Here is a 25,774-nt window from a genome sequence, read left to right as displayed (position 1 = left end):
AGAAATTCAGATTTTGTTACTGAGGCTGTGTACAGTATGTTTGAAGACAGAACATTTATTATAGGTTGGCCAAGTGTTTTGATGGTTGGAAGTTAGGTATACCGGTTATTCAAATTTACTAGTCACTGTCTAGAACTTTCAATATATTATATGCTATACAGTATGATTTTATACATCAAAGATGAAGTGAATGCCCATAAGTTTTCAAAGAAATGAAATATAGATTGTAGAACATTTTTGTTCAAAATCATTGATTGAAATGCAACACATTACTGAATTATATTTACTTTATGCCGCCTGTTGATTTATCATCATTGACAAGGTTGGAACTTTTCAGATTATTTTTAACATTACTAATACATTCTAAAAATATATGCCATAAGTCAACAGGATGGTTTTGCCATCAGTCAATCCACATCAGCCTATGAGATGAAGTAGAGCATGACAATTTTAGAATATCATGAATTAATTCTTCACACATTAAAAGTTTTCAGACTACTTTTGGCAATGCATGTAATTTGTTCCCTAGTAGGGAGATACAAGATAGTTGATGAGTTAGGTCTTCTATCCTCAGTACGAGTCTTTGATGTATGTAGACAGTATATATACAGTGCTGAAATGAAATATAACGCTTTGCCTATATGTGTCATGGTACAATGTCACTATCTTTTAGGAGGCTGTGTGCAGTGGATTGTTTTAACTCATTCACCCCTAAAGACACAATTGGACTCTTCCAATTCAAAGACTAGAACAGTCTGGTATGAATTTCCAGGGGTGAAAGAGTTAGAGTATGTATTCTCTGTAGATTGTAGGGGATTCAGTCAATTTTGTTCTAAAACTTGATTGATTGCTTTTACAAAGGTCACATAAAGAGTGTGCACATCGATAACATTTCAGGAAATTGTCTGAGTAGTTTTACTTTGTTGCAAAGAAGTTTCCCTAAAACAATCTTAGACTAGTGCTCAGCTACTTTGCATGACTTTTTACTATAAAGGTCAAAGATTCACACAATTTGTCAGTAGAAAATATGAAGGGCCAATTCCTAACATTGGTCACTACTTCTGTATTTATAATATTTGAAAATGTTATCAGAATTCAATTGCTTATTTTGGTATAGCAGCAGAGATATCCCAAGTAACAGTAGTTGCATATTATTATTATACATAATGTAGTAAAATATCTCATAATTCAACAAATTCATTAACACTCATTCTAGTATCAGTATATATATAAAGACATTGATATAGTTTTGTGTTCGGACCAAAGGCTATATGTAATACATAGTTGTCATGTTTCAGTATCAGATATATTGGCGTCAGTCCATCTATACAATTACCCAGAATTGTACAGTGATATACCCGAGGTGTTGATGTAACTACATTGCCATATTCCCATGGTTAGTTACTAAGGTGGCAGAGTGATGTGTGGTCTCCATGGTTACCATGAAGTTTTGTTACCTTGGCGACAAAGTATTGTTAAACACAAGTTTTATATTTGTATTTCTCTTCAAACGTAATATTGCACATATTTTGTATCAGCCCATTTACTAGATTTCTAAATTGGTGTCTGCTTCAGCTTGGTTGTTAAATAATGCTGTAAACAGCTAGGTGATGCAATCTTTAAAGCTGGTGTTGTGTTGGACAAAGTTGCCTTTAATGTTTGGTACATTTATGTATATATATATCAGCTATGTCCCATCCTTCTCTTTAGTCTGGTAACCAGATCCTGTTGCCATAGTGATGAACATACACATACATTTTCATGAGTATCATCACACTACTATAGAAGTTTTTTTTTATATAAAATTTGAGGAATGAGAGCAAATTATGTGCTTAGTGACTTGTGGGAAAATGTTTTGTGTCTAAGGTTGAAATCAAACCAATTCAGACTTTCTAGGCTGATATGTCTTAGTGATAGACATGTATTGATGGTCATGGATCTTCTGCTAGAATATGGACTAGTTGTCAGGTAGGTCGGGAAGTATTACTAGGTAAGTATTGACCTGTTACTAGGTAGATACATGTATATGGCCTATCACTAGAATATCAACCTGTTGTAAGAAAGTACTGTAAGTATGTGGAATAAGTGATAGCATATATGAGATACTGGTAATGAATGCTGTGAATTTGAAAAGGTGATATGTGATGGAATGAAGGCTTGTGAGAGATGAGTGAGAAAGGAATACATGTATCAATGGAAACCCACAAGACTCTGCTCTATTATAGTGTCTCTTATTATAGGACTGTCGGGTTTCGAAAGAAGGGTGTAATAGTGTTGTTCGATAGCTATGGGAGAACGTATGTGAAGAGTAAGGTTAGATGAAATTATCTGGGAGAACATGACAGTTGTTGGGTTACGAGAGAAATGGAATTCATAGAAAGAAATTCAATTGGACTAGAGTGACAGCATTTTTTTCATAAAGCTGTATTATAAAGCTGTAGCAAGTTATCATGTCTATTGTAATTGTAACTTTTGTTTTTTCACAACTGTTAAGTATCGAAGCAACATCCATTTGCCAACATTTTCACATCAAATATTATGAGGTGATTCACCATGGTTACTTGCAGCAGACCAATCATATTGCTCATATTTCTGGAGAATATTTTGTTCATTGTCGAGCTTTATCTATTTAACGACAGTCCTGATGGTTGGGTGTTCATAGATGTAGGAGTGCAATTCTCAACTTGATTATTTGATCAGTGTGGATTTGTGATTTATAGTTTCAATACATCTAAAACATTTTTCATGCAAAGAAGAATCGTCAATACGTTGCAAGCATCTCTCCGGACTAAAGTTTTACTGCAAGTTTTTCATATTCATGGGTTGTCTTTTGTTTTTGCATTAAATGGCATTTAAAATGTAGGTAGATGCAGAAGGATGCTTCTTCTCAATTATGGATGCCAGCATTTGATAATTTGTGATCTTCAGTGCATCTGTGCTTTGTAAATAAATTTTCCACAATGTTTTGGCCAAAATTGACCATGGTGATATTGGTGCAGTTGGAATAAAAACACAGGGTCATGTAGAAACTGTAGAAAAGTTCTGAACTACAGCAAGACAAAAAAATAATGAAGCTATTGTACTAGAATCTCAGTACAGTACGGGTAGTAAAGTTTTGTGGAAATTTGACATTGGTTGTAAATTTTTATTTTGTGAACAATTTCAATTTATATTTACATAATGTATTTACATAAGTTTTATGCATTTTTGGTGCCCACATAATTTCTGTGATTTGAGCTGCAGTTGTTTTTACATCGGAGAAATCCACCCCATATATAATGCACAGATTTTAATGCTACACCGTTTACGTTTCTATTGACGACGTAACAGCCAGAAAATTTAGAAATTTTTCAAAATTATTGAATATTGATGATGTAATGTTACATTCATATTATCACACATTTGATGCTTGAAATAACTATTATGTAAGCATTGACATATATTTACTTTTGAGACGGCGCGAAGTATACTCGCACTGTTTCCATAGTACTTGATTGGTTGATTTCCTTGAGGTTGTGTTGATGTACAGGTTGTATCCGTAGTAACTTTGATGCATATATATCTTAAGATTTTGTCTCCAATAAAGTAAAAAAATAAAAATTTTTAAAATCTTTCAAAATACTCTGAACCAACTCTCATTTTTTCTGCAATGTAGAATAAAAATTAATTAGAAATACCATAGATTTGAATTTAATGAGGTACAGGTAAATATCAATATTTGCAGTTTTGCAAATATTCTTTGATTACGGAATAAGTGAAAGTACGGTAAATCACAGGACAAAGTAACTTATGCAAAGATGAATCATAATAACCCCTTTAAGAAATGCTTTTGGATTTAACATCTGTGAGAATGTACATCAGATTCTATAGACCATTGAATCAGTAATGGTTTTTATTAGTCATGTTTAGAGCAAAAACTGACTGAGCTAGTCACAGTGTTGGAGTAGTCCCATATATCAACAGAATATTTAGTCATAGAATTAATCACCAAAATCAAAACCTAGAAAGTATAACATTGTATTTTTCAAAACCCAAATTTTTTAAAGTCATTCAATAAAATATGAATGAAGAAATAGATTATATTAATTCTAAAAGAGACATTGCTTATTCTTTCAACCTGATCTGTTGTAGAACCGGCCATTTTATCTATCATACATTAATTAATTAGGTACAAGGGAGCTAAGCATGGTAACACAGAACACATATAGAACATGAATTATGGAATTGTGAATTTCAACTCTTGACTGATTTTTTCAGATGCCTTTTTACAATGTACTAAACTACCTTAATATATAGGAGTGAATTTTTATAAACATTAATTACAATGTACAATGTAATTACAGCTAATGTGTAAGCTCATTAAATGTATTTTAAAGTACAGCTTGGAATATACTATTCTGGGTAATACACTTAATCATTGTATTCACATTTATATGGAGTAATTTTTGTTCCTGTATATGGAGTAAATTTTGTTCCTACAGTGTTTATGTTGGACATTTACTGAAGAGTCTGGAAGATAGGAGGCCGAGTGCAATCTTATATAATATGAATACAGAGGTATATCTATATATAAATGTATCCCACACGTAATAATGTACGTCAGAGACTTGTGTGTTTTTCCTTCTGTCGTTCATGTTGTATTGTCATTTATCTTTTGTGTGTAACTCACATTCTCTGTCAACAAAGTCATCTTACATTAAACATACAAAAAACAATCTGTGTTGTTTTCATTTCTGGAATACCAACAATAATATCAGATACATGTCATAACAGGGGCGTTTTCGATTACACAGTTTGACAGGTTGTATCTAGTTGTTGGTTTATGAATAAAAGACAGACTTGGTGATTTTATATTGTTTTTAGATGAGCCTTGACAAAGCCCTCACACACCTGTATAAAAAAAACTGCAGGTCCATCAAGATTCATACTTGAAATAATGACTTTAACAAGCAGTTGAACCGGTTGTTCCGAAAATAAACGAAAACAGCCCCTGACAGTATCCAAATATCGCTTGCACATGGAGTGAAATGAAGGGAAGTAACTCTGATTATCATAATGGAGATACCTGCATGATTTCAGTGCTTTTCTGAATGGTCATAAAGACTTGTCATTTCCATTATTATATATACATCCTAGCCAAGGTCATTTATAATTATATATAGGGCTGTTTACATGTATGAAGTGGTGGAAAGCCCGAGTATTGGGAGAAAAACCAACAACCTATTGACAACCTGGCAACTACCCCACATTGATCTCGATCTTGGAAACCAAAAGATGGAAGTATAGTTAGAATATCCAAACCTTTACTTACAAAGATTTTTGAAATGTCAGCCATCTTGAGTGTCATTTGATATGCTTCAAACATGTAGAGATTCCTGGTTTTTGTTCAGGATACTTAATGGCTAACAGAAGTACACTACTGGCTAACAGCAGTACACTATTGGTTAATGGAAGTACACTACGTATACTACTGGCTGATGGCAGTACACTACTGGCTAACAGCAGTACACTACTGGCTAACAGCAGTACACTATTAGCTGACAGAAGTACACTACTGGCTAACAGCAGTACACTATTGGCTGACAGAAGTACACCACTGGCTAACAGCAGTACACTATTGGCTGACAGAAGTACACTACTGGCTAACAGAAGTACACTACTGGCTAACAGAAGTACACTACTGGCTAACAGAAGTACACTACTGGCTAACAGCAGTACACTACTGGCTAACAGCAGTACACTACTGGCTAACAGAAGTACACTACTGGCTAACAGCAGTACACTACTGCTTACAGAAGTACACTAACTGGCTTACAGAAGTACACAATACACTGGCTAACAGCAGTACACTACTGGCTAATAGAAGTACACTACTGGCTAACAGAAGTACACAATGTATACTGGCTAACAGCAGTACACTACTGGCTAACAGAAGTACACTACTGGCTAACAGAAGTACACTACTGGCTAACAGAAGTACACTACTGGCTAACAGAAGTACACTACTGGCTAACAGAAGTACACTACTGGCTAACAGAAGTACACTACTGGCTAACAGAAGTACACTACTGGCTAACAGCAGTACACTACTGGCTAACAGAAGTACACTACTGGCTAACAGAAGTACACTACTGGCTAACAGCAGTACACTACTGGCTAACAGAAGTACACTACTGGCTAACAGCAGTACACTACTGGCTAACAGAAGTACACTACTGGCTAACAGCAGTACACTACTGGCTAATAGAAGTACACTACTGGCTAACAGCAGTACACTACTGGCTAACAGAAGTACACTACTGGCTACACTACAGGAAGTAGTACACTACTGGCTAACAGAAGTACACTACTGGCTAACAGCAGTACACTACTGGATAACAGAAGTACACTACAGGCTAACAGCAGTACACTACTGGCTAACAGAAGTACACTACTGGCTAAAGAAGTACACTACTGGCTAACAGAAGTACACTACTGGCTAACAAAGTACACTACTGGCTAACAGAAGTACACTACTGGCTAACAGCAGTACACTACTGGCTAACAGAAGTACACTACTGGCTAACAGAAGTACACTACTGGCTAACAGCAGTACACTACTGGCTAACAGAAGTACACTACTGGCTAACAGCAGTACACTACTGGCTAACAGAAGTACACTACTGGCTAACAGAAGTACACTACTGGCTAACAGAAGTACACTACTGGCTAACAGAAGTACACTACTGGCTAACAGAAGTACACAATGTATACTGGCTAACAGCAATACACTACGGCTAACAGAAGTACACTACTGGCTTACAGCAGTACACTACTGGCTAACAGAAGTACACTACTGTAACGATATACTGGCTAACAGCAATACACTACTGGCTAATAGAAGTACACTACTGGCTAACAGAAGTACACTACTGGCTTACAGCAGTACTTTACTGGCTAACAGCAGTACACTACTGGCTAACAGAAGTACACTACTGGCTAACAGAAGTACACTACTGGCTAACAGAAGTACACTACTGGCTAACAGAAGTACACTACTGGCTAACAGAAGTACACTACTGGCTAACAGAAGTACACTACTGGCTAACAGCAGTACACTACTGGCTAACAGCAGTACACTACTGGCTAACAGAAGTACACTACTGGCTAACAGTACACTAGGCTACATCACTACTGGCTAACAGAAGTACACTACTGGCTAACAGCAGTACACTACTGGCTAACAGAAGTACACTACTGGCTAACAGAAGTACACTACTGGCTAACAGCAGTACACTACTGGCTAACAGAAGTACACTACTGGCTAACAGAAGTACACTACTGGCTAACAGAAGTACACTATTGGCTAACAGAAGTACACTACTGGCTAACAGAAGTACACTACTGGCTAACAGAAGTACACTACTGGCTAACAGCAGTACACTACTGGCTAACAGAAGTACACTACTGGCTAACAGAAGTACACTACTGGCTAACAGCAGTACACTACTGGCTAACAGAAGTACACTACAGGCTAAGAAGTACACTACTGGCTAACAGAAGTACACTACTGGCTAACAGAAGTACACTACTGGCTAACAGCAGTACACTACTGGCTAACAGAAGTACACTACTGGCTAACAGAAGTACACTACTGGCTAACAGAAGTACACTACTGGCTAACAGAAGTACACTACTGGCTAACAGAAGTACACTACTGGCTAACAGAAGTACACTACTGGCTGGCTACTGGCTAACAGCAGTACACTACTGGCTAACAGAAGTACACTACTGGCTAACAGCAGTACACTACTGGCTAACAGAAGTACACTACTGGCTAACAGCAGTACACTACTGGCTAACAGAAGTACACTACTGGCTAACAGAAGTACACTACTGGCTAACAGAAGTACACTACTGGCTAACAGAAGTACACTACTGGCTAACAGCAGTACACTACTGGCTAACAGAAGTACACTACTGGCTAACAGAAGTACACTACTGGCTAACAGCAGTACACTACTGGCTAACAGAAGTACACTACTGGCTAACAGAAGTACACTACTGGCTAACAGAAGTACACTACTGGCTAACAGAAGTACACTACTGGCTTACAGAAGTACACAATGTATACTGGCTAACAGCAATACACTACTGGCTAACAGAAGTACACTACTAGTTTACAGCAGTACACTACTGGCTTACAGAAGTACACAACGTATACTGGCTAACAGCAATACACTATTGGCTAACAGAAGTACACTTCTGGCTAATAGAAGTACACTACTGGCTTACAGCAGTACTTTACTGGCTAACAGAAGTACACTACTGGCTAACAGCAGTACACTACTGGATAACAGAAGTACACTACAGGCTAACAGCAGTACACTACTGGCTAACAGAAGTACACTACTGGCTAACAGAAGTACACTACTGGCTAACAGAAGTACACTACTGGCTGACAGCAGTACACTACTGGCTTACAGAAGTACACTACTGGCTAACAGCACATGTTACCCGTGTGTGATCATTACGTCTATAATAAGGGGAGACAATCTTTACAAAGCCTAACTAGGTGGGTGAAACAGTAGACCAACTACACTAATAAATATAAGATGAACCCATCTCCAGTCTGTTGAGATTGCCTTTTCTTATTAAAGTTTTCCCTACTTATCCTGGCAGAGGGCCCATTTACTCAACAAGAGGCCCAGAGGGCCTGTATTGCTCACCTGGTTTGTAATGCCAAGTAATGTTCTGAATACAGGTTCATGGTTTCTTTTCTGAATAAATTTGAATAATTACCTCTAATTCCGCTATTGGGCCCCACCCCTCCTGCCCCAAGTGGGTCAGCATAATTTTTTTTATACAAGTTCTGTTCCCCTTCCCCCAAGGATGTTTGTGGCCTAATTTGGTTACAATCCATGCAGAACTCTAGAACAAGTAGCGATTTATAGGATTAACCTCTATTGGACCCCACCCCTCCTGCCCCCGGGGGGTCAGCATAAAAAAATTATACAAGTTTTGTTCCCCAGCCCCAAAGGATATTTGTGGCCAAATTTGGGTACAATCCATGTAGAACTCTAAGACAAGTAGTGATTTATAGTATTTACCTCTATTTCCCCTGTTGGGCGCGGCCCCTCCTGCCCCCAGGGGGTCAGAGCCAAAATTTATACAAGTTCTGTTCCCCTTCCCCAAAGGATATTTGTGGCCAAATTTGGTTACAATCCATGCAGAACTCGAGGACAAGTAGCGATTTATAGGATTTACCTCTAATTCCCCTATTGGGCCCCACCCCAAGGGGGTCAGAGCCAAAGTTTATACAAGTTCTATTCTGTTCCCTAGCTCCAAGGATGTTTGTGGCTAAATTTGGTTACAATCCATGCAGAACTCTAGGTTCGATTTGAAGTAGCGATTTGAAGGAAATGTTGACGGATGGACAACGGACGACAGACGCCGCGCCATGACATAAGCTTCAGCCCTTCGGGCCAGGTGAGCTAAAAATTGAAATGTCTGCATTGGTTTTAGACATAATTTTGATAAGAGTTACAAAAAATTGTCGTAAACGACGGACATCAACTGACCAGTTACAACAACAAACTTGTGATATATTTATGTATGATATATATTTTATTAATTGATTAATGATGATTAAAGTTAGACTTTCATCTTGATTCCTCTCTTAATGCCGGCCCTGATTCCGGATACCTCTCCACCATACCGGGACATCTCTGTTCTAGCCTCGCGCACCTGAAACCGAAATATTGAGGATGTAAAATGGGAGCCAGGGAGGAGTCCAGGCTTTGATATCTTTAAACAAACTTAGTCAAAAACTGACAAAAGTCAATCTCTTTTCAAATAAGTTACATCAGGAGAAAAAGTTTTAACTTAAGTCAGCACTTTTGTTTCGAGATATCTGGACCTGATCGGCATAACCAAATAGTATCAATGGTTTATAGAAATGGGGTAGGGGTGGAATTACCACTAATCAATTTGACTAATAATGGCCTTACCTATTCTATGAACTGAATAATTAAGACAGTTAAGTTTGGACATTATTTCTGCTAGGTGACCTTTACGTTATCCGACTGGTCCAGAACATACCTGGCCTCTCCTTCTGATCTTGGCCTTCCTGAACTTGAGCTTGTTTTTCACACGAGGGTTTCTCTGTTCCTTCTTCCTCTTGGGAGTTAAGCCCTTGTTCTTGGCAATCTTAAACACGAACAAAAGTACATTAAGGTAAACAAAATTTAATTCTTGTTATTAAACCTTTATAAAGAAGTATTTTAAGCACGATTTCCTATTAGCAGGTACATGCTCATGTTTAATACCGTTAATACAAGTCACTATTGCATCAAATGTTTATTTAACCTTTAACCTGGTGTTTCTTGTTGCATGTTTACATTTGCATGTACAGTAAAACATGTTTATAATTAACCCACTTTCAGTGAATTCATGGTTATAACGTAGTAATTTTCATCCCCCTCAATGTTTCTAAAACATGAACCCGGTATGTAATATGTGTATAATAAACTATGCTTATTACAAAGTGGTTCCGTTAGTCCCCAGAGGTTCGTTATAACAATTTTTTACTATACAGAGCAATAACAACTTCATTTTATAAATCATCCCATCTTGTTTGAACCTAAATTAAAACCTACATTGCTGACCACCTCTGTATTAAGACCAACTGTTTAACAAGACCGTTTTCCTGGGTTCTAAGATGGCCAATGAATTTCAACACAATTTGGCCCTCATTTAAAGGGCACTTGGCTAAAAGACCATTTTGTCTTTGTCCCTATGAGATGATTTTTATGAGCAGTTTGTATGAATATTTGATAATCATTAGGCCAACATCAGTTTTTGTCTTTCTTTTTGTACTTAAATCCCTTCCTTTGTTTCTCCAATACAGCATTACATACCTGATAAGTAATGGCTCTCTTTCCTTCTTCGTCCTCTTCTCCTTCCTCCATTCCATCCTCTTCCTCTGCAGCTTTCTCTCCCTCTTCAGCACCACTGGAATCAGATAAATCAGCAATAAGATTCAGCATCTCAACAGATTTTGGTGGTGTAAAAATTAATCTACATTCCCTGATCATGGTGCAATAATTTCATGCATACTAAAGATGATATACCAGAAAATATGGTACAATTTTTTGAGTGCTTAAGTTTAATTCAAAAATTTAGAAAGAACAGGGCAATGTATAGGTCCTCTATCAAATATACTACATACATATACCAGAAAATACAGTACACATCTTAATGTGCTTAAGTTTAATTCTCTTCCAAAATTTAGAAAGAACAGGGCAACGTATAGGTGCACTTTCTAATAAACCACATGCTAGCAATAATGAAACTCAACAATATCAAAATTTTGCAAAAAGATGAAAGGACAATAATTAGTGATACAAGACTTCCTCTTAAATACATGCATGTACTTTAATTGTACAAAGTCATATTGTCATCAGAAATAGATACTGAAGGAAATATACCAGAATACATTTAGAGTATGGGACAGACATTGTTGTCAAAAAGTAAACTCTTCATTCTATCCTCATGATATATATATTTATTACATAATTTGTTTACACCAATCTATATATGAAGAAATATAATATTTCGAACTAGTACCACGACCGTTCAATAAAACCTTGTTATATTGCACAGTTCGAAGTTATATTGCACGCTTCCATGGAAATGTTATATTGCACGGTTCGAGATGTTATATTGCACGGCTTTTGGAACACCTCGCCGTTTTTGTCTAACTTTGTAGAAAACCTCCGAGGATCGCGCGAAACGGTGAGTTACGTTATTATGACGTCACAAAGGTTCACGTTCAATTTCGCGCTAGCTTTATAGATCTCGAATCAAGCACGTCATGTAGATGTTTATTGAGTAGAGGACGGACCTGGCGAATGTATTAGATTAAAAGGCTGCATAGAGGTCTGATAATGTTAAAGAAGACAATAAGACATCCAAACCGGAGTTACAACGTGACGTACATGGGCTATACGTCAAATTTAAACAGGATGTGAAGCTTTTCCTTACGTTACGGTGCTGATGATTTTGTTAAGTGATTGTCGTATTAGTTTTATAAAAAGATTCAACTGAAAAATTGGTGATTATGTAATAAAACAAATATTTCATGGGTTATTTGGCCTCGTGCAATATAATATTTGTTGATTACCACCACCTCGGGTTAAATATTATGAACTAGAGCACAGTAACCCATGAAATATTTGTATAATATATAAGCTAAACTGCTTATTGTTGTGTTTTTATTAATATTTGTTATAAGCTAAACTGTTTATTGTTGTGTTTTTTTTAAATATTTGTTAAAGCTAAACTGTTTATTGTTGTTTTTTTAATACATGTATATATATATATATATATAAAATAAAACTCAATGACCTTCCTCTAGTACTTTCGCAATTTCATAATGGCCTTTCAGGAATGTTTATTTTTTAAAGAACAAATTAATGACGTCACAAATAGCATGACGTCACAAGGTTCACAAATAGCGTGACGTCACAAGGTACACACGTTTACATGACAATTATATGAAGTTGCGCCATTTTCTATTATGGCCTAAAACTAAAAATGGCGCAACTTCATATTATTGTTATGTAAACATGTGTACCTTGTGACGTCATTAATTTGTTCTTTAAAAAATAAATATTCCTGAAGAGCCATCATGAAATGGCGAAAGTACTAGAGGAAGGTCATTGAGTTTTATTTTTTATATATTCATCTCTACATGGACACGTACTTTGTATATATATACATATATAATGCTTACCTGTCCATTTCCTCATTTTCTCCAGACCGTGCCCCCTTCATCATCCTGTAGTACTCCAGGGCAGCCTTCTCCTCCTCTGTCTCATACTGATCTCCCGCAGATTTCTGGATAAATTAAATACACATTGTTCATATACAGATTTCTGGATATAATTAAATACACATTGTTCATATACAGATTTCTGGATAAATTAAATACACATTGTTAATACAGATTTCTGGATAAATTAAATACACATTGTTCATATACAGATTTCTGGATAAATTAAATACACATTGTTCATATACAGATTTCTGGATAAATTAAATACACATTGTTCATATACAGATTTCTGGATAAATTAAATACACATTGTTCATATACAGATTTCTGGATAAATTAAATACACATTGTTCAAATACAGATTTCTGGATAAATTAAATACACATTTTATTGTTCATATACAGATTTCTGGATAAATTAAATATACACATTGTTTCAAATACAGATTTCTGGATAAATTAAATACTCATTGTTCATATAACAGATTTCTGGATAAATTAAATACACATTGTTCAAATACAGATTTCTGGATAAATCAGTCTCATACTGATCTCCCGCAGATTTCTGGATAAATTAAATACACATTGTTCATATACAGATTTCTGGATAAATTAAATACACATTGTTCATATACAGATTTCTGGATAAATTAAATACACATTGTTCATATACAGATTTCTGGAGAAATTAAATACACATTGTTCAAATATACAGATTTCTGGATAAATTAAATACACATTGTTCATATACAGATTTCTGGATAAATTAAATACACATTGTTCATATACAGATTTCTGGAGAAATTAAATACACATTGTTCAAATACAGATTTCTGGATAAATTAAATACTCATTGTTCATATACAGATTTCTGGATAAATTAAATACACATTGTTCAAATACAGTATTTCTGGAAAAATGAAATACTTATTGTTCATATACAGATTTTTGGATAAATTAAATACACATTGTTCATATACAGATTTCTGGATAAATCAAAGCAATAGGAACTGTTATATACAGATTTCTAGATATATGCTGCACAATTCAAAAGGATTAATCATAATTAGCTTGACCAGCTTTCACATCTTACATATCCTGACCCCAGGATCATAAAACAGTCTTAAGACTATTTTTGCTTAGCCAATCAATAACGATGTAATTTTTTGTAACAACATCTACAATTGGCAAAGTCTAAACTTAGGACTATTTCATGATTTTGGGCCCTGAATACCATTTGTCTTCTTGATTTTAAAAAGTAATTCAAAATATCCATTTTTTATAGATACATGTATACAATTTAGTTGAAGATATGCATAGTCAGGAAATTAATTTTTTAGTAACATGGAGTTTCTTTTTCTGACATCACTTCTATATAGAATACTATATAGAACTTTCACAAGATGTCATACGACCATGTCAAAAATGTCGTAAGACACATGTGTAATAACACTATTGTGACGTCGCAAGTAGTTTTGACATCATAATCTTTATCTAAGGTTACATGATTGATCAGTAGATAGAAAAGTCAAATCCGAGCCAGATTTCTATTGTTTTATATAGAGACAAAATTAAAAAGTTTCACATATATTGCTTTTAATAAAAGTTATGTGATAAATAGAATCTTACACTTGTGACTACAGTAAAACCTCTCTAACTCGAACCCAGATTCCTCGAATACCCCCTATTCGTCGAACTGGCCGTACGGTCCCGACTGTGTCCCAATATAATCTATGTAACAAAACCCCGGATAGCTCGAACAGCTATTCGACGAATACCCCTTATTCCTCGAACAGAAATATATCCCCGTTTGAGCAAATACATAGTATGTACCCATGCATTCGTCGAACAGGTGTTCGGCCCTTGATAATTGTTTACCTGTGGCACACCTGACTGCACCGACCGTCACAGATAATAGCTCACGACCTGTGTTTATACAGGTGTCGTATCAAGCCTTTCGGTAATTAAGGGATTAACGGTGTCAGTATTACCTACCTTCACGATTGCCAGTCGTTGTTTGATGCAAACTTTATTTGAATATTTCAGAAAAGGCATTAAATAATTGATGTCTCTCTCGTCATTATCTTCGCTTAAATACGAAAATACGGTAGATGTTGATTCGTGTTAATAGAAAGTACGCATTGTGAAATGACAAAAGAGTCGGAAGAAATCGCTGCTGACGTCCGACTTCCTGTATAAGTTCAATATTTTTTTTAAATTTCTGTGGGTTTTTCTCTCCAAAAGATATAAACGATAACCAAAATTTGTATTTATTTTGTAAATGTGTTAAATGATTTTTGTTAATGAAATCATCGAAATTGTACACATTATCTGTTTTAAAGCAATATGGTATTTTGTACCACGTTTGACGATCGTTTACATTTGATTTACTTTGTCGTCAGTATTTTCAAACCCTCATTTTATGAAATACATATTTTTTTCAACTTGATATTGCTATCAAAAAAAGCACTTTCATAAAAAATCCAAAATGCTGAAATTACGGTAATTAAAATGTCATTGCAATGTATTGTTTGTCATAGGAAGACCGGACATTTTGACTGTCAACAGTCGATCATGACCAACCTTGGATGAGTCGAATACCCTGTATTCCTCGAATTATTGATCTGGTCCCCTGCTGTTCGAGTTATAGGTGTTTTAACTGTATGTAATAAATAATTTGATATGAAATTAGAACTCGTTAGACAAATTTCATAAAGGTCCTCTATATCTCACTATGTGATGTGTATATATCCTTTTCACAAGTGAACAATGAACTTGTTGATTTTGACTCCTGAATTACCAAATATAAACAACACAACTTAAAATCATAAATATGAAGTACAGATCTACAACAAACCTTGACTTTTAGTTCCACCTCGTCGTCTTCTTCATCCGATTCCGACACCAACTCACTCAGTTTCTTACTTTCAACCCTCTGCCTTGAGGTCTTAATAGATTTACGCCTGTAAAACAGTTTAGTCGACATCGCTCTGTTATTGTACAATATCAGAAAGGAAGAAATCCGCACACAAGGATCTTCGGGGGCACTATTCAACATTCATGCCCCTAACACTCAATTTGATGTACTGATAGATTTGATAACAAAACTATAGTAACGCCAAGAGAATCCGAGTAACAGGTTTATTTCATGGCACTCAGATACCATGCATTTAACATTCTGTATACACTTGGCCTCTAAAATGTTCCTAAAACAGGAGAAAAGACTCATTTCTCTCTATTATTGGCCTTTCTTGATATACATATCTGAAGGAGGTCATTTTTCAGATTTTCAAATTACCTGACAAAGCCTTGCTTTTTTTCCTCTGTTGAAGAGAATTCTACTTCCTCTCCTTTCTGCAGTCGATCCAAAATGTCAGTCATTTCATCTTTAAGTTGATCATCAAGTGGCTCTAACTCTTTCATCAGCTGTCAACAAATAAACATTGGTATACAATTTGTCTCATCTTCAAACTCTGAATTAGTACATTTTTATACAATGTATTAAGCAATCTATCTTAGTTGATCAAATGGCACAGAGAAACACACATGCCATTCACCAAGACAGCCAGAGTTTAATTTTTCAATCAGACTTGATAGGTATGGGGTCGTCTTTGTGAATTTCCCAAAGGTACAGAATTTTCTGTATAAACGAAGACCTCTTACATGCATCCATCTGGGTCAACAAGTACCTTTAATGTAAGTTATGAAACTTATTTCACATATTTTGTAGAAAAATTTTGTTTACTTCTTTTCACACAAAAACCGATATTGATGGTAGGGGTTCTACAATTACTTACATTTCGGTACTGTACCAATCGTTTGATGACTGGATGATTGTGGACTGGGATCTGTTTGGACTTCAGCATCATGTAGAAGCTTATATTGGTACAGTAACTGTGAGAAAGGAAATGTTAATATATATCAAGATAATTTCTTTTTACTGACAATCTGACACCAGTTCCATCAAGACCTTTACAAAATTTCACTTTCTAGGACATTCTTGTTTTGATTGAATCTGACACTAAGTGTGAAAATTAAAGAAGAAAGAATTTGTATACACTCCAAAATATCAATCCATCAACAGGAACATTAACATTATTTGTTTATGCAGATATATTGAGCATTCAAGTTTTTCATATTGTATTCTGTCAATTATTTTAACATGAAACTTTATTTAGATTTTATCTAAACTTACTTTAGATGGAGTTTAGTTTTGGTTTCCACATACTCCCCAGCCTTCCCTTGGATCTTTCCCTCTCGTACCAGTTTTAACAGTGGCATGAAGACATCTCTTACCTCAGTCATCTATACAAGGCCAAAACAAAGGAATTATCATAACAGGTTTATTTTACAGGGGCAACACAAAGAAACTACATGTGAATATCTTAACGCTCTTGAATATTATTACAATATAATTTGTACAAAATCCTAGACTTTCTTATCATAAGGTCTGCATAATCTGGCAAATCTCAGAGGAGTTATTTGAGCATTCAAATTAAAATGAAGCAGTTCAATATCACCGCCACCACATTTCTGAGAGGTTTTACCAGCTGTACAAAGCAGTACAATATCACCCCCACCACATCTCTGAGAGGTTTTACCAGCTGTACAAAGCAGTACAATATCACCCCCACCACATCTCTGAGAGGTTTTACCAGCTGTACAAAACAGTACAATATCACCCCCACCACATCTCTGAGAGGTTTTACCAGCTGTACAAAGCAGTACAATATCATACCCACCACATCTCTGAGAGGTTTTACCAGCTGTACATACCTTAGACTTGTAATCATCTATCAACGTCAGCATTTCTGGTGACTCTTTCTTCAAAAGCTGTAAAATCAATTTTTCTTGTCAGACATTGAAAACAGACAGATTATGATTTCCTTTTTCGACATTGACATGTCCACTGGACATTATCTGATTTTTCCATGTGATTGTTATCCTAAACTTGTTTGTTATTACATAGCAGCTCCAAAACTTTATGTCCTTATGGGATAGAACTAGTGTTGCAATGATCAACATCACAAGGAAAGTTTTCACAGAAACTCCTATTAAATACCTTGATCAACATCATGAGGAAAGTTTTCACAGAAATTCCTATTAAATACCTTGATCAACATCACAAGGAAAGTTTTCACAGAAACTCCTATTAAATACATTGATCAACATCACAAGGAAAGTTTTCACAGAAACTCCTATCAAATACATTGATCAACATCATGAGGAAAGTTTTCACAGAAACTCCTATTAAATACATTGATCAACATCATGAGGAAAGTTTTCACAGAAATTCCTATTAAATACATTGATCAACATCATGAGGAAAGTTTTCATAGAAACTCCTATTAAATACATTGATCAACATCACGAGGAAAGTTTTCACAGAAATTCCTATTAAATACATTGATCAACATCATGAGGAAAGTTTTCACAGAAACTCCTATTAAATACATTGATCAACATCATGAGGAAAGTTTTCATAGAAACTCCTATTAAATACATTGATCAACATCACGAGGAAAATTTTCACAGAAACTCCTATTAAATACATTGATCAACATCACGAGGAAAATTTTCACAGAAATTCCTATTAAATACATTGATCAACATCATGAGGAAAGTTTTCACAGAAACTCCTATTAAATACATTGATCAACATCATGAGGAAAATTTTCACAGAAACTCTTATTAAATACATTGACCAACATCACGAGGAAAGTTTTCATAGAAACTCCTATTAAATACATTGATCAACATCATGAGGAAAGTTTTCACAGAAACTCCTATTAAATACATTGATCAACATCACACGGGCAAAGTTTTTTCATAGAAACTCCTATTAAATACATTGATCAACATCACGAGAAAGTTTTCACAGAAACTCCTATTAAATACATTAATCAACATCACAGAAAAGTTTTCACAGAAATTCTTTTTAAAATACATTGATCAACATCATGAGGAAAGTTTTCACAGAAATTCCTATTAAATACATTGATCAACATCATGAGAAAAAACACCTTTAAATACATTGAAACTCCACAGAACTATTAAATACAATTGATTAACATCATGAGGAAAGTTTTCACAGAAACTCCTATTAAATACATTTGATCAACATCACGAGGAAAGTTTTATAAATCACAGAAACTCCTATTAAATACATTGATCAACATTCATGAGGAAAGTTTTCATAGAAAAACTCCTATTAAATACATTGATCAACATCATGAGGAAAGTTTTCACAGAAAAACTCCTATATAAATACATTGATTAACAATCATGAGGGAAAGTATTTCACAGAAACTCCTAATAAATACATTGATCAACATCACAGGAAAGTTTCACAGAAACTCCTATTAAATACATTGATCAACATCACAGGAAAGTTTTCACAGAAACTCCTATTAAATACATTGATCAACATGCACAAGGAAAGTTTTCACAGAAACTCCTATTAAATACATTGATCAACATCACGAGGAAAGTTTTCACAGAAACTCCTATTAAATACATTGATCAACATCATGAGGAAAGTTTTCACAGAAACTCCTATTAAATACATTGATCAACATCATGAGGGAAAGTTTTCACAGAAACTCCTATTAAATACATTGATCAACATCACGAGGAAAGTTTTCACAGAAACTCCTATTAAATACATTGATCAACATCATGAGGAAAGTTTTCACAGAAACTCCTATTAAATACATTGATCAACATCACGAGGAAAGTTTTCACAGAAACTCCTATTAAATACATTGATCAACATCACGAGGAAAGTTTCAAAGAAACCCTTTCATACAGAAACTCCTATTAAATACATTGATCAACATCACGAGGAAAGTTTTCACAGAAACTCCTAAAAATACATTGATCAAACATCACGAGGAAAGTAAATCAGTTGGAGAAGACTGTGTGATACAGGTGAAATATACCATAAGTTATGAACTATTTTCTGACTAATGAAAAATCTGAAATCCTTCATTAAGTAAATACCAAACAGTAGATTATTTACCTGTAGTTTTTCTTTCTTTGATAACTTCGTTAAATCCTTTGTGATTATTTCCTCCTTTTCATCTTCTTCCACAACTTCTTTTCTCTGTAACAAATTAGATATATAAATGTAAAGGCTCAAACTCGGAAGATCTAACACCTTAACCATACAATGCCACATTTAATATGCTACAAAACCATCACCTCATTAGCATTTCAAACTATTTTGATGCATACAGTCCGAACCTCCAACAGGACAACAATTCATTTTGTACTTATAAAAAGAAACTCCTTTTACAAATAAATAAATTTTACACAAACATGTATGATATCTCACCCAAGGTAATTAAAGAATGATGCTTTTTGAATTGCATTACAAGTTTTTCTACTGGCACACAGTGTTTACTTTGTACCTTAAACATATCCAGACCAAAGTCCTGATCGTCCAGCTCGGCATTGATACGTTTCTGTAACGCTAGCGCTTCCTTCTCCTCGAGGGCAGCTGCCCCTTCTTCTCCCTCAGACCCTGACAGGTCTACAAAAATTAAAATTTCAGAGTCATTCTGGTTATCAAGACATTTTTTGTTTAGAAGAATTTATAAATATAGGTCATGACAGAATTGCTACAAACTTGGTAGTGCTCAAATTTGGAGTTTAGTACATAGGGTGAAATGATATTATCAGTACAGTACAAAAATTTTATCATACTGACTGTTTGTTCAAGTTCAAGATTTAGCATATTGATAGAAATGTTGACCTACCGACATCGTCATCACTGAAGTCTGCGTTATAATAATCTGTCACCTTTTTACCGTAGGTTGTGTGATCTGGTTCTCCTGTAGACAATTAAAATAATCAATATTTAGTACACATTCTTCATTTTGTAAACCTTTGAAAATATCAAAAGATTAAATAGAACAGGCAATGTCATGCAATATCTTATCTAGTATCTGACAGAGAACATTGATTGCTTACCCCTAAAGAGAAAATTGAAATATGCCAATTCTAAGAATGGAACAGTTCATTTTGAAATATCAAAGGTGATTTTTTTTACAGAAATTTCTTTTAAACATACAGCAAGGTCTCAGTCTAAAATCTATGAGAATGCCCTATCACTTAAAACAGCGACTCATAGGTTTAAATTCTAAATTATTAGGTGAGTACCATCATCTTCTTGATCCTCAAGGTCACTGCCCATGTCACTCTTTTTACGATTCAGTTTGATCCTCCGTAACTGTTTTTTGTAAACTTTGAGGTCGTCATCACTAAGCAGATCATCATCACTGTCACCGCCAACACCCAGAATCTCATCCTGTATCAAACACAGGGACACGGAAATAGACAGATACTCTATAACTTAGGGACATGGAAATAGACAAATATTCCATAAAACAGGGACATGGAAATAGACAGATATTCTATAACACAGGGACATTGAATTAGACAGACATTCTATAACACAGGGACATGGAAATAGACAGATATTCTATAACACAGGGACATGGAAATAGACAGATATTCTATAACACAGGGACATGGAAATAGATAGATATATAATTAATCAACATAATAATATAATAATAATATTTCTTCCTGTAATATAGTGACTTTGAAATAGACAGAATTTATATAACACAGGGACATGGAAATGACGATATATTGAATTAATAATCATATGTCTTCCTATAACACGGGGTTATTAAACATAGAGGCATGGAAATAGGCAGATGCTTCTTAAATCATCACAATTTTTCTTCCTATATTAAACATAGAGGCATGGAAATAGGCAGCTGCTTCTTAAAAATCACAATTTTTCTTCCTATATTAAATATTGAGGGACATGGAAATAGGCAGCTGCTTCTTAATCATCACAATTTTTCTTCCTATATCTAAACATAGAGGCATGGAAATAGGCAGCTGCTTCTTAAATCATCACAATTTTTAGACCTATATTAAATAACACAGGGACATGGAAATAGGCAGCTGCTTCTTAAAATCATCACAATTTTTCTTCCTATATTAAATATTGAGACATGGAAATAGGCAGCTGCTATACTTAAATCATCACAATTTTTATTCCTATATTAAATATTGAGACATGGAAATGTGCTTCTTAAATCATCACAATGTTTCTTCCTATATTAAACATTGAGACATGGAAATAGGCAGCTGCTTCTTAAATCATCACAATTTTTCTTCCTATATTAAACATAGAGACATGGAAATAGGCAGCTGCTTCTTAAATCATCACAATTTTTCTTCCTATATTAAATATTGAGACATGGAAATAGGCAGCTGCTTCTTAAATCATCACAATTTTTCTTCCTATATTAAACATAGAGACATGGAAATACGCAGCTGCTTCTTAAATCATCACAATTTTTCTTCCTATATTAAATATTGAGACATGGAAATAGGCAGCTGCTTCTTAAATCATCACAATTTTTCTTCCTATATTAAATATTGAGACATGGAAATAGGCAGCTGCTTCTTAAATCATCACAATATTTCTTCCTATATTAAACATAGAGGCATGGAAATAGACAGCTGCTTCTTAATCATCACAATATTTCTTCCTATATTAAATATTGGGACATGGAAATAGGCAGTAGCTTCTTAAATCATCACAATATTTCTTCCTATATTAAACATAGAGACATGGAAATACGCAGCTGCTTCTTAAATCATCACAATTTTTCTTCCTATATTAAACATAGAGACATGGAAATAGGCAGCTGCTTCTTAAATCATCACAATTTTTCTTCCTATATTAAACATAGAGGCATGGAAATAGGCAGCTGCTTCTTAAATCATCACAATTTTTCTTTCTATATTAAACATAGAGACATGGAAATAGGCAGCTGCTTCTTAAATCATCACAATTTTTCTTCCTATATTAAACATAGAGGCATGGAAATAGGCAGCTGCTTCTTAAATCATCACAATTTTTCTTCCTATATATTAAATATTGAGACATGGAAATAGACAGCTGCTTCTTAATCATCACATTTTTTCTTCCTATATTAAATATTGAGACATGGAAATAGACAGCTGCTTCTTAATCATCACAATTTTTCTTCCTATATTAAATATTGAGACATGGAAATAGGCAGCTGCTTCTTAAATCATCACAATTTTTCTTCCTATATTAAACATAGAGGCATGGAAATAGGCAGCTGCTTCTTAAATCATCACAATTTTTCTTCCTATATTAAACATAGAGGCATGGAAATAGGCAGCTGCTTCTTAAATCATCACAATTTTTCTTCCTATATTAAACATAGAGGCATGGAAATAGGCAGCTGCTTCTTAAATCATCACAATTTTTCTTCCTATATTAAACATTGAGACATGGAAATAGACAGCTGCTTCTTAATCATCACAATTTTTCTTCCTATATTAAACATAGAGACATGGAAATAGGCAGCAGCTTCTTAAATCATCACAATATTTCTTTCAGTAACACAGGGGCTTAGAAGTAGAATGCCATTTCATAAAATATCACAATATTTCTTTCTATAACACAAGGACCAGCAAATAGACAGATTTTTTCTTAATATAACGTAATATTTCACCTAGCTTATAATACAGGAACAAAAATATTTCCATTTATAACCTGAGGATTATGAAAAAGACATGATGTCCTAAATCCTTATTATAAATATTTCTCCCTATCACAAACACTTTCTATACCTCACTCTCGGAGTCCACGTCACCATCACTCTGGACGCCCTTGTCAAGTAACATCTGAAAATCAAAAGCATAAATTTTATATCTATCTGATCATATTCCCCAACTTTGAAATTTATAAAAATAATATTTAACTCAAATAATTACATATTTTTGTCATTTTCAAATTCAATCCAAGTATCAAATTAATAACAACTAAAACATTCTCATCAATGGTTACAATTTCTATGTGGTATATCTCCAGAGTTAGTGGTCACATGATATGTATTTCCTATTAAACAGGTTGTAAAAATGATCATATTAAATCCAGACTTGCACAAGTATTTATAATACAGTTTCAGACTCAATTATTACTGTACACTACAATCCAATATAAACCTGATATTACTGTCATTAGTTATCATAAATGGCATCCCAGCCTGCATAGATCTATAAAAAAAAAAATTATAATAATTTAATTACCTTTTCCTGTTGCAAATGGAAGTTGTCAACATCGTCATTAAAGTAGTCAGAGTCATCTTGGTCTGGCTCAGGGTCATTCTCATAACGTCTCTCATCATCAGATCCGTACACAGGCACAGCCACCTGGGCTCTCTTCTTACCTCTGGTAACAACATTTTCACTTATCATTGTGATATAGCTATTTATCAGATAAAGATGTAGCAATATATATATACATCACTCTGGTAACTCTAGATCAAAAAACATCTTAGCAAAAGTTGCTAAAACCTTTCTTATTCCTTTAGCAAAAAAGAAATGGTTTTAGCAGAACACACCTAGTGCCCAACAAAGTCGCTTTTTGTCTTTAAAAAATTACGATATCTACAATAGCGCATAGGGCAAAATTTGCAATGCTTTTAATTGCTAAAAGTAAACTTAAGAAAATAATAAAAGAACATTTTCATACTCTTCCATATTTCCCTCCCTATTCCTCAAGGCCATTATTTTTTCAGTGTAACAGTTGGAATGACAAATGTTTTGGAACTTGAATTCCACCTTGAATTATATGGATTTGATAGCTCAGGTATTTAGAATGAAAAAAAAATGAAATTACAAATTTATTTTCTTTCTTCAGCCAAAAAACTGGCTTAGCAAAAAATGCTAAAATGATTATTTTTATTTTAGCAATTAGTGTCTTCCATTAGCAAAATGCCCAAAATGCTATCCATAGAGTGAGCACAGCATCATAAGACAGTAAGAATAATATGAAGTAATATGGTGTGACTTGACTGGATCGTCAGAAATAGGCAGATTTGTACTCTATGCATTTTTTTAATTAGTTGGCTCTCAGTTTGATCACAATCTGACACCTACATTTTCTCTGTTTCTATTACAAAACTGATGAGCTTTTCAACCAGTTTCAAATATTTAGAGTACCAGTGTTTACTTTTGAAATAATAGTAAAATATGTGTTGTAAATACAGTAGTTGAAGGAGGCAGCAAGATTGAACCCAGTCAATCAATAGCAAAACAGCAAAATTCAGTGGCTGTTAAAAGGATTACCGTGCAGTATTCCAACCTTCTAAGTATACAGTACCTTGTTTGATTGATTGGGGGTACCTATATAGATTACTATTACAAAAGAAGCGGGTCAGTGTGGTTTGTACAAAGTGTTTTAGGGGAGGGGTCTGTATCTGTATTCACTTATTAGTGTAAAAGAAGCAGGTCAGTATGCTTTTTAGTGTTTTAAGGGAGGGGTCTGCATCTGTATATATTACTAGTGTAAAAGAAGGGGGTCAGTGTGGTTTGTACATAGTGTTTTAGGGAAGATGGATATATAAACATAGTAGGGGTAGATTATTGTATATGGTGTATAATATATTTTCAAAACCAGAAACAGACGCCTGTGGTTTAAAGGCTAGGCCAGTTGTGAAAATGATTTGCCAAATGAGCTAATGGTTCCATATATATATTCAACAATATTGTAACCTGAATACACTCTACGAGTAGCGCTACGATTTTATTCACTGACAAACCATCAGTGACCGTCGGCAGAACACGTTGCCTGAAAACAGTCAGAATCATGATGGGTTTTTGTAGTTAATGTATAATCATAGTTTTAAATTATCGTCAAATACACCAAATAGCATCCATAAACATTATGTGTTATCAAACTTACTTCTTCGGCATACCAATTCTTGGTAAACAGCTTACAAAATCGCTGTTTATTTCATTTCCACGAGCACGTTGTATAAATTTTCGGAACACCTCGCTCATTTACCTTACAGTAGTTATATTTCGAGATATGTACCGAATGGCTATTAAGGTA

At 34.5% G+C, this 25,774-nt stretch overlaps 2 protein-coding genes across 2 annotated transcripts; one reads left to right on the top strand and one right to left on the bottom strand.

Moving 5' to 3' along the window:
- Positions 1–5,398: 5,398 nt before the first annotated feature.
- Positions 5,399–8,550, top strand: LOC138326424 (uncharacterized). Its single transcript, XM_069272533.1, has 5 exons — positions 5,399–5,756; positions 5,818–6,445; positions 6,506–7,124; positions 7,162–7,520; positions 7,740–8,550. The coding sequence occupies exons 1-5, from the start codon at positions 5,399–5,401 to the stop codon at positions 8,548–8,550; spliced, it is 2,775 nt and encodes a 924-aa protein (XP_069128634.1).
- A 1,035-nt stretch (positions 8,551–9,585) lies between these two features.
- Positions 9,586–25,708, bottom strand: LOC138325513 (something about silencing protein 10-like). The gene is made up of 16 exons (XM_069271225.1): positions 25,625–25,708; positions 23,968–24,109; positions 23,509–23,562; positions 20,980–21,127; positions 20,577–20,651; positions 20,229–20,350; positions 19,838–19,921; positions 17,593–17,649; positions 17,012–17,121; positions 16,614–16,710; positions 16,115–16,242; positions 15,674–15,779; positions 12,776–12,879; positions 10,899–10,992; positions 10,081–10,188; positions 9,586–9,726 (listed from the first exon to the last, which is right to left on the bottom strand). The coding sequence occupies exons 1-16, from the start codon at positions 25,633–25,635 to the stop codon at positions 9,634–9,636; spliced, it is 1,533 nt and encodes a 510-aa protein (XP_069127326.1). The 5' UTR covers positions 25,636–25,708; the 3' UTR covers positions 9,586–9,633.
- Between the last annotated feature and the right edge of the window lie 66 nt (positions 25,709–25,774).

This window comes from Argopecten irradians, chromosome 6, assembly GCF_041381155.1.
Source record: "Argopecten irradians isolate NY chromosome 6, Ai_NY, whole genome shotgun sequence".
Classification (NCBI taxonomy): domain Eukaryota; kingdom Metazoa; phylum Mollusca; class Bivalvia; order Pectinida; family Pectinidae; genus Argopecten; species Argopecten irradians.
This window is presented reverse-complemented; position numbering and strand designations above follow the sequence as displayed.

Coding starts and splice junctions, on each gene's coding strand:
- LOC138326424 (XM_069272533.1), top strand. CDS start 5,399: ATGGCTAACAGAAGTACACTACTGGCTAACAGCAGTACACTATTGGTT. Junction 5,757..5,817: donor TACACTACTGGCTAACAGAA/GTACACTACTGG, acceptor ACTGGCTTACAG/AAGTACACAATACACTGGCT. Junction 6,446..6,505: donor GTACACTACTGGCTAAAGAA/GTACACTACTGG, acceptor ACTGGCTAACAG/AAGTACACTACTGGCTAACA.
- LOC138325513 (XM_069271225.1), bottom strand. Junction 20,652..20,979: donor TGAGGATCAAGAAGATGATG/GTACTCACCTAA, acceptor AATTGTCTACAG/GAGAACCAGATCACACAACC. Junction 20,351..20,576: donor CTTCAGTGATGACGATGTCG/GTAGGTCAACAT, acceptor TAATTTTTGTAG/ACCTGTCAGGGTCTGAGGGA.